The following is a 10478-nucleotide window of genomic DNA, read 5'->3' on the forward strand; positions in this document are numbered from 1 at the left end:
CCCTACCGGACCTGGTACTGTCGGACACCTGGAGACGTGTTTGCAGAAAGAAAGCCACCAAATAACACCTGAAGCTCTTCATCACTTGTCTTCCTCAATGCTGAAGCTCCTTTAGGTTTCAGGAGACAGAATGGTCACAAAGAGGGAAAAGATTCCCTGGAACATATTTTTCTGGAATGTTCTAAATGGACGAGGCAGACGAGACAAAACATTAAATATCTGCTTTTCAAACCGTCTGATGGGAACAAAAAATCAGAGTTATGGGTGAACCTGAAAACTCCTCTTCCTCTTCACATCTTCTCCGTCCTCAGTGGAAAAAAACTCAGACTGGGGTGGGTTGTATGAGCAGGCTGAGGTGCACATTACTGTGGGTAAAAGAAGTCCACTAAAACCCATCCCCCCCTTTGACAAGCATGCGTCATCCTGCCCAAACCTTCCAATCATGGCCTCGGCCCGTCATAATTGACCTAATGGCCTCCACATGGAAGAGAGATAACCCAGCACAATTTCCAGTAAAACAATGTTGGGCTTTTTTTTTTTTTTTCTTCCCCCAACAGGAAGACACTGCAACAACAAACATCTACCCCCGCTTCTTTTTCTAAAAAACAGCCACATTTCTCAAGGTTAAAAATAAACAACAGCCTGGGATGTTTTGCTTTTCTTCTTCTTTCTCTGTCACCCACAGAGATTGTTATTTAAATGCACATTACAGAGTTCGTCCCGGGCTGTCCTCTTCCATATTTGATTATTCAGATGAGGCATGGAAGCATCCTCATCTCCTGTCTCCTGTTTTCTCTTTGCATTTGATCTTGTGTGTGCCTCGCTTTTCCTTTTCATTATCTTCTAATTTGAAAGACAAAAATCTGTCACACGCGAAGATCAAGAGAGAACAATGCTTTTGTCTGCACTAAGTAGCAGCTTCAGTCATCATTTACTGCTGGACTCTGATACAATTCATCCATGGGAGGGCTTCCTGTCCTGGCCCAGGGTTAATCCCTGCACCTCAGCGCCTTTTTTAAACAAGTCATTTCCCCAGACAGCCTGCCTGATGTGGATGTGTGGATGAATGACCTGCACATGTTTACCATTTCTTTCAGAGGTCCTTAAAAAGATCATGTCAGCAGGAACACGCTGGTTCTACGAAGAAAGGCAGAGAGGAAAACATGAAGTCAACATCTTTTAACAGACCACATTAGCAACAGTCAGTCAGTGAGAATAATCTGAAGCCCTGCAGCTAATGATCCTGTTGTGGCCTGAACAGGACCAGACCATAAATTCCTCTTTCAGCTCATCTGGACGTTTAACAATCAGCTTCAGATAAAAGATTCTTTTAAACTCATTCATGCCTGAAGATGCCAAATTCACAACAAACCGCTTTCAGCCTTTTTATTTTATTTTTTATTTTATTCATTTATTAAATTTTACTTTTATACTTCTTTTCATATGCACATTTTACATTATTTTACTTGATTTTTATCTATATTAATTTATTCATGTTTTTTATTGATTTCTTTATTTTAATTGACATTAAATTTATGCATTTTTTTTTTATTTTATTAATTAAAATTATTTTCATGTTATATTAATTTATCAATTTTATATGTTCACTTATATATTTATTTTCATATAACTGATTTATCTATTCTTCATTTACACTTTTATTCATGTATTTATTTTATTCGCTTTACATTCATTTGTATTCTTTTATCTCTGCATTTTTATTTATTTACTTTTCTATCTTATTGATATTTATCTAATATTTATCATTGTTTTAATTTTTTTTCCCACTTTTCTTAAATACTGTATTTATTTAACCTTTACGTAAAGTGTAAATAAATCTTGTCATTAGGGGCTAAAATTTCTCATTAATGAGTCAAAACCGCTGAAGTCAAGTTTCATTTTTAAAGAAACATTTCACAGAGAGAAAACTTTACACTGTGAAGTAAAATCTGGAATTAAACTAAAAAGAAAAACTTGCCAGATCAGTACTAAACTGCATTTATGCTGAAAACCTCATTAAAAGCGTTTCAGGCTCCCATCTGTGGTACATGCATCGAGTCTGACAGGCTGAAGCTCAGCATTGATCACAAGATTACAAAATCTTTACTAACTCCTTCCACCTCAGTCACCAGAGGAGCACAGATGATTAACAACCCCCTCATTATCTGCTGTCATATAAATGGGAACTTGACAGTCCTTAAAAGCAAAACTATTCACAGATGTTGGTCAAACCTTTTCCACAATTATCAGATCGCCCACTTGGATGCCGCTGCTTTTAACCTTCAAGGTGCCTGAAATACACAACAGAATCAAGAGTGGATTAACTTGTTGGTACACACAGTGGATAACATTTTTAATCTTTTCTCTTTCCTCTGCATCCTTTGGCTGAACTCTGGCATGCCTAACCAGTCGCCTCGGTGAATTTGGGAAAGATTTGAAAGAATGTTGGGGGAGTTAAGCCTTTTCTCTCATTCCACATGGAAGGAACGGGCAAAATTGTTTGGAAGAGATCACTGACCCTTGAACCTTGCTGTGACCTCTTGGCTTTGCATATGTAAGACATTAAAGCACATTAATATTGTTGTGCATTAGGACTTCACATGAGCACTTTGTTTGACTTATGCAGCAACGTTTCCTGCATTGTGTCAGAAAAGACGGATAAACAAGCACTGTGTCACAGCTAAATCTGGCCAATCAGGAAGACTTTGGATTATTTGAAGCAGTTTATGCCGATGTCACACACGCGTGTTTTCAAACATCCGATAAAAAATAAGTTGACACAGAGACCTGACAGCAGAAAGGCTCAATAAAAGGCTGGAATATGACGGAGGCAAGCAGTCATTGTGTTTATGGGTAGAACAGGCTGCCACATCAAAGCAGCAATGTGATGGAAACCACAAGAGGTCTCCTGCTTTTTATTGCTGCTAGCACTTTATGCCAAGGCCTCTTATGTACACTTTTACATCTCTGCTTTGAATTACTCCCCCGTTTCCCCCAGCCCCAATAAGTTTTAACAGGCCCAACCTCCTACAGTTAATAGAGGCTGATCCAGAGGAATAAGTAGCAGAAATCAACCCAAAGCTGTTAAAGAATCACTTCTCACCTCTGCTTGAAAGCTTGCTGTAAATCTGAGAATTGACTTCTTTATCTCGAAGGTAGCACCTTATTTCTTCCACCGCTTCTCTCATGATGGTGATAATCAAAACAAGAGCCTGAAGAGGGAAGAGAATAACAACCTTCACGCTGGTAGATACCACCGAGCTGGACGCTTCAAGAAATATGCAAATCTAACAAGTCATTTTCAAATATGATCTCCGCGTGAAGAATGTCTTTAAAATGACCAGAACACACCACGAGGGATAAAGGTTAATGTAACACGACATACCAAAGGGACCCAGTAGGTGTAGAGGGCTCCTAAACGCAACTCCTCGACAAACTGAGAGCAGGCCAAGAGCAGGAAGTACAAGTTGAAGAAGTACTTGAACTGATTGAAGAGTACCTGAGAACACAGAACAAAGGAGAACCTGACATGAAGACGGTGCTGGAGGCTCTCAGAGTGCTCAGCCCACACCAGGAGAAAATGGCTGTTTGGAAAGATCACCTGAAATCTGATCAGAAACTTTAGATCAGGAATGTCAAACTCATCTCAGTTCAGGTTCCACATCCAGCTCAACCTGATCTGCTGGGCTCTGAACCAGTAAAATAACGAATAAAATAAGAAAACTACACTGTTTACTTTTGTTTTACTACAATATCAGGATGTTTACATTAAATCAACCAACTTTTTAGAAACTTTATTAAGGCTGCACCGATTTGTGCAAATCGGTGCAAAATTTCATCGTCGTTACAAACGCCTGCAACGGCTTTGCTAATAAAACGCATCACCAGGCGACTTAACGCCGTTTACCAACCACGGCTGTTCAGACAGTATAAGAACTCTAAACACAAACGACGCAAAGCAACACAGGAAGTGCTGGGGGCAGTGTTGTCATTTTGTGCAGCGTCTTTGTTTAAACAATAAAGAACAAACTGATGGCGGAGCAACCTATTGGGGATATTTCACACTCAACAAAGTGTCCAACAGGTGAAATGTGTCGTCTGCCACGCAGAGTTGGCGTACCACGGCAGCACGACAGTCATGCATGAGCATCTGGAAGGAAAGCATCCCGGAGTCGTGGTTTCCAGCGTTCTGGATGGCAAAGTTAGCATTAGCGAGTAGTGATGTGATGTTGTTACCTCTGCCAAAGAGGTTATGTTTTTATCTGTTTGTGTTCAAGAGAACTCAAAAAGTTATGGATAGATTTTCATGAAATTTTGAGAAGTTGTTGGAAATGTGAAAAGGAAGAAGGGATTTAACTTTGGTGGTGATCCGGATCACTGTTTGGATTCAGGAAGTTTTTGAAGGATTCTGGCCCTTGTTTACCTACAAAACAGGTTTTTTCAAGATGTAAATAAAAGCTCATTTAAAATGTTCTGAGACAAAGTGGAAACCTGTTCTGTAGATCAGGGGTGGGGAACCCCGGTCCTCCAAGGCTGGAATCCTGCAGGTTTTCCATATATCCCTGGTCCAGCACACCTGATTTAAATCAAATGGATTCAGCAGCTTATTAAGAGCTACATATTGATTCATTCATTTGAATCTGGTGTTTTGGAACAGGAAGACATTGAAAACTTCCAGGACGATGATCAAAGCTCCCACCTTTGCTGTATATGAATGGATGGAATAGTTAGTGGACAGCATGGACGGCGTGTCCTGCAGACTAAAGAGGAGAGGGAGCATCCAGCTTGTTATCAGCCTGCATCTCTGATGGGATGGGGTTGCATTAGTGCCGATGGCGTGGGCAGCTTCCACATCTGGGAAGCTCCATCAATGCTGAAACATCTGCTCCCATCCAGACAACGTCTCTTTCAGGGAAGACCTTGCAGGTTCCACCATGCTGGACCACATCCTGCATCATCACAGCAGCATGGTGGAACAGGAGAACTGGTCTGCTGCAGTCCAGTTTCACCAGTACAAAACATCTGGAGCATCATGGAAGCAGAAAACCAGTAGAGCAGCTGGAATCCTGAGACATTTATCCATGCTTGCAGACGGATGTTAGAAGAAGAGGGGATGCTACACCAGGATAAACTTCACTGAAATTCACTGAAATTGTAAAAATGTCTCAGCTTCGACATCTGATATGTTGTTGCTCTTTTGGCAATAGAATGTGTGTTTAATGGGATTTGGAAAACGTTCAATTCTTTTCCGCAGTTTTCCAACTGCTGAACAGAGACAAGATTCAATTTCTTTGTCATAAGACAAAAAAAGGAAACAATTTCTCTGAGTGTTTTAACATTTGCTCATTTAAAGGCGACTCATTTTGTAGACCCAGAACAATGGGCTGCTTCTCTTCCACTACTCTCTACTTTAACACACATACTCCAGCTGTGCTCCGTTTCATTACCACCACTCTGCAAGATTACTAACGGAGAAAACTGTGCCTTCACATTCCTGCTTTATACCAGAGAGACAACCACATTACAACCAGCTACCCACACAGACACACAGCTGGCTGTGCGCTCAGGACAGAAGAACTTCTTGACATGAAGTCAAGTAAATAAAGAGCATCCCAATTTGCAATGCAAACAGTCCATGCTCTTGTCTTTTGCTTCCCAAACAAATTGGACCTACTTTCAACGTCCGGCTGCATAAACAAAAAAAAAATCTTAAGACAACTGGAGGCCCAGAAAGCAAATGGATATGTAAATCAGGAAGGGAAAATACCATAATCAAAAACCCTCCTTAGCGATGACAATCCAAGTCCATGTGTCCTAATGTAAAACTGTCACGCCTGTCCACAGCCAGCCAGGATTCAGATGACTCTGTTTACTCCGAAAAACCCAACTGCTTGTGATAATAAGCTTATTTTATCATGCAGAGGGATCCAAGGTTGGTCCTTGGGGTTTTCAGTGTTTCCCTCCTTGAACACAGCCGACATATTAAAATGTATCAAACAGCCTATAAAATTCTGACTAAACGACTAATCTGAGTCTGGTATGTTGGAGCAGGGAAATACTGAAAACATGAAGGGTTCTGGTCCCTTGAGGACCCCCGGTTGGATTATTTTCATGCAAACTAAAGAAACAGAGATGAATTTTCCACATCCACCTGAACACTCCTTCAGCACATCAAACTACCAATAAAAACACCGATGCTGCGTTCACACACAGGGTATGGGGTTTACACGCTGTTAAAGCCTTTTCCACAACCGGTGGGACCACATTCGAGCAGAAGCTACTACAAACTACTAGCTGGTTACTATGGCAACACGGGGAGGTAGAGTTACAGTGTAGTCGACAGCAGTGTTCCCAACCTGGGGTCCCATCATGTCGTTAATGAAACATGTCAGGGAATTACCACGGTGCAGATTATTCCCCCATTTGAACCTACACTAACTTTGGCTTTATCAAATCAAATTTTCATACCTGAAGAAGTGCAAAGTGTTTTACATTTATTAAAAACAACGAAGAATACTTATATTTGTAAACATATGGACACACCTGATCATTCACACACACATACAAACTAGAGGCTGTCATCTGTTCAGGAATCCCACAGGTCACGGGATTCCTGTGGGATTACCACAGGATAGGAGTCGAGTTTACTATTAATCATGTGATTGGGACGGTACAGGATAAAACGTTAACGGGAGCAGATTGGAGCGGGAACCGACCTACCGACAAAAGGAAAAAAAAAAAAAAAAAGACAATTTCTGCCATTTTGTAGTTTTTGCTTAATAATCCTACACTGTAACCAAAGTTAAAAAAGAACTACACTACCCAGAAGCCAACACTGCTTCTGGTCGCTGCTTCCCCATCAGAACTAAAATTAGAAAAGGAATTGAGTTAGCAAACAACCGCGGAGAAACCAATATGGCGTGAAATGATTTACAACATAACTTTATTAGTCATGAGGATTAGCTTAGCAGAATTGAAGCATTTAATCAAACATAACGTATTGCACAAAGACGAAATAAATTTTTAAAATATGGAAGCGGGAATCATTCAGAGTGGGAGTGGAATGGGATTGGGAATAATTTTTATCAGGATTGGGACAGGACAGGTCTTTTTCTCTTGCTTTGGCCCTGAACTGGGATGGGACAAGACTTTTTCTGTGGGAGTGGGATGGGACAGGAGTGAAAATCCACTCCAGGGTCACCTTCTAATACAGATTCACCCCCCGATGTCATGTTGCACAACTCTAGAAGCATCTTCTGTCTCTTTAACCAACAAGTAAATAATTAAAGAAATAAACAAACATTTGGCTTGGCACACAGTGAGGAAATGCTATACTGGGATCCTTTCACACCAGGGGCCAGCCTACCCATGACTGTAGCGGGTTTCACTACCGGAATGGCCCCAATCCACACCACACAGCCATAAGGCTGCAATGCAAGGGCCACCCAGTCAAAAGCCATCAAAACATGACTCAGTCAGAATGAATCATTTAAGGCGATAAGATAGCTAATAAAAGCATAAAACCTACAATTTGGTTGTGGGCGGGACATGACAAATAAACATGTATCTTACCTTGTCTCCCTTCCGAGTACATACATGTTCTACTTCAACTGGAAAGCTGCGGTGCTTAAGATATGAATGGTGGATACCATTCCAGGCTACAACCAGCTGTTGATTCAGTAAACACTTATCTCTGACCAGTTGAAATGCAGTTATCTATGAAGCCATACTGAACTCCAGCAGCAGATGAAACTGCAACAAAAGCAGTTCTCTTACATCAGCAAGGGACCGGTATAAGCCGTCCAGTAAATTAGTTGGTTTGCAACCAGTTTGTTATTCCTAAACACATGTTTTTGATGAAAATGGCAGGATTTTAAGGGTTTAAACAAACCAGTAATTTGCAGGGACAACAGTGGTCAGAGTGGAATTGTAACCGGACTCTGAAGCATTTTCTCATCTGATATGGGTTAAACTGTTATCTCCAGGGTTATCTAAACCCTGACAATAATCAGTTTCACTGCAAATATCAGCGCTTCAATGACTTACATCACAGCAAGTCTACTGAAGAAGGCACAAAATGTTAATGAGGATGAAGAGATTCACAGAATTTGCAGCCAACAAGCTAACAGCAGCCTGAGGAGGAGGAGGTTTGTTGGGTTTAAACAGTATGAAAGGTGAAGAAATGACTGATGACCAACACTGACCCCAGGAAGGAAGGTGAAGAAGTTGTACTTCTGGTTGTTAATCACATTCTTCGGGTACCTCTGGTCCCTTTTTTCTGGGTGGCCAAGCCACACGGTGCGAGGACGAAGGTCCCCCATACCACAGCATCTTGACCACGGGCAGCACCTGCAAAGAGGAGGAAACAGGAGATGTTGACCGCATTTCTGGGTCAGAAATGTAACTGAGACACAGATGCTTTACACATCGCCCATCTGTTAATGTGTCGCTTACTGCAGCCACACACACTCGCAGAACAAACAGCGGTGAAGGTTCATGACCAAAAAGTCTGAACTGACCGTGTCACACAAAATAAAAATTAACTTCATCTGGAGAGGACCGGTCACCCCATCAGCTCCAGCAACACAAAACATTTCTGATCAGCAAAGAGTCCAGTTGCTGTCTCAAATTAATAAGTAACTTTTTAAATATAACTCTAAACTCACCATCCAGATCATAAACTCCACCTGTTTCCACAAATATCTAATCAGGAAATCGCATGGCAGCACCGTAGTGCATTTAGTCATGTATACATGGTCAAAATGACTCGCTCAGGTTCCAATGGAGCCAGATCTCAATCCAACAGAGCAGCTTTTGGGATGTGGTAAAACGGGAGGTGACAAATCTGCAGCTGTGTGACGCCATAATGTCAATGTGGAGCAAAATTAATGTTTCAAACTGACACTACAAAGTAAGTCAGTTCTGAAAAAAGGGGTTCAAACCTGAACTGGAAGCTGGACCTGGTGAAGTGTTAATACTGACTGTAAACAAAATGTGATTTTAATGAAAGATGACTTGGAACTCTACATGTAAACAGTAATCACAATAACAAAGCTGTCTTCAAGGCCTGACACATTTTTACACGGGAAAAATGCCAAAGAAGAGGTTTTGCTCCATGTCAGATGTTAGATTTGGAATTATAGCTGGTGTTTAATAAGAAAACGGTTGTATCAGAGATAGTACAGGGATTATTAGAACTGGTGAGCAATGAAGACTGGATGTGCTCAATGAAAAAAACAGATTCAAGATTGTAATTACATTCATTCTCATGATTTTTCAGATTATTTTAGGTATTTAAACATTATTTCTTTGACCCTTGGGTCTTTGTATTTTATCTTGTTTTACTTTACCTCATCTATGTATTTTTTGGTCTCTCCAGTATTGTTAAATTAATTTATATTATTTATCTGTAATAAAAAATTATCTTGTTGTTTCTCAGGTCTTTATATTTTTCTTATTTTATTAATCTATTTTTTTATTTTTGTATTTTATGAATTTTTTTTTATTCATTTATTTATTTAGGGTGTTTTTTAAATCTCAAGTCTGTGAATCATATTCTATTTATTCAACTATTTATTTGTTTAGTTCTTGGCTTTAAGCTTGTATATTTCATCCTCAGGTTTTTGGTTTTAATTTTATTTACCTCATTTTTTGGATGGGGCGTGGTCTCTGGGCTCTTGATTTTTGTCTATCTATATTTTTGGCTCGTGTCAATGTATTTCATCTGTTTTATATATCTATTTATTTATTCTCTTTTGGGGAATCTTGTTTTTTTTTTTTCCTTGTGTCTGGTCTTTGCATTTTACTTAATTTTACGTGTTTATCTTCATTTATTTATGTTTTTGGTGCCAGTTATTTTACTTTATTTTCAGGTTTCTATCGGTCCACGCTCGTGCACTGACGTCACCGCGATGGCAGCCTCTCAAACCTGTGTCCGTCTGTCCGGATCCTTCATCATGCCTTCAGAGGCCTGTCACAGTCATGCTGCTAGTGGGTCGCCTACATGTCGGACTCCGGGTTGTAGGAACCGGTTCTGCTGCTCTGAGGCGGACCGGGTTCGTGATAACGGAATAAATATTGACATGGGGCGTGAGATGCACTTGTTCCGACTGCACCCCGGAACCAGGATGTCTCCTCCAGGAGTCCTGCTAACGTTAGCTTCCTACACAGCCCATCACGCCTGGTGGCATCCATAGATGTTACAAAAACGCTGTTTTTACACACAAACCTGGGCGGCTATGTTACAACATTGTGCACGCGCCCCTGTAAACAATGTAACAAGCACTCTGACGTCAGAAGGAGCCGCGAACACGAACAGACGGTTCCTCGTTAACGTTGTCTCCGCGCTACCTCGTGGTCTTACCCGTTCCTGTGTTTACCGTCGTGTCTTTTCGGTCGCCGGACAGGTTGGAGTGGGATATTATCGGCCATTCCTGCAGCCCCGGCAGCAGCGGAGGCGGGTGGAGGCAGTAAGTCAG

At 40.9% G+C, this 10478-nt stretch overlaps 1 protein-coding gene across 2 annotated transcripts in view; it reads right to left on the reverse strand.

Moving 5' to 3' along the window:
- Positions 1-10478, reverse strand: part of atp9a (ATPase phospholipid transporting 9A) — a 49151-nt gene extending 38673 nt beyond the window's left edge. For both annotated transcript variants that reach the window (XM_079239232.1, XM_079239231.1), the window contains exons 1-6: positions 10364-10478; positions 8205-8349; positions 3386-3499; positions 3104-3212; positions 2233-2291; positions 1086-1137 (exon numbers count right to left, since the gene is read on the reverse strand). In XM_079239232.1, coding sequence (XP_079095358.1) covers positions 1086-1137; positions 2233-2291; positions 3104-3212; positions 3386-3499; positions 8205-8349; positions 10364-10431 — 547 coding nt within the window. In that variant the 5' untranslated portion in view covers positions 10432-10478. The remainder of the gene's footprint in view (positions 1-1085; positions 1138-2232; positions 2292-3103; positions 3213-3385; positions 3500-8204; positions 8350-10363) is intronic.

Source organism: Telmatherina bonti (genome assembly GCF_933228915.1).
Source record: "Telmatherina bonti genome assembly, chromosome: 4".
NCBI lineage: Eukaryota > Metazoa > Chordata > Actinopteri > Atheriniformes > Telmatherinidae > Telmatherina > Telmatherina bonti.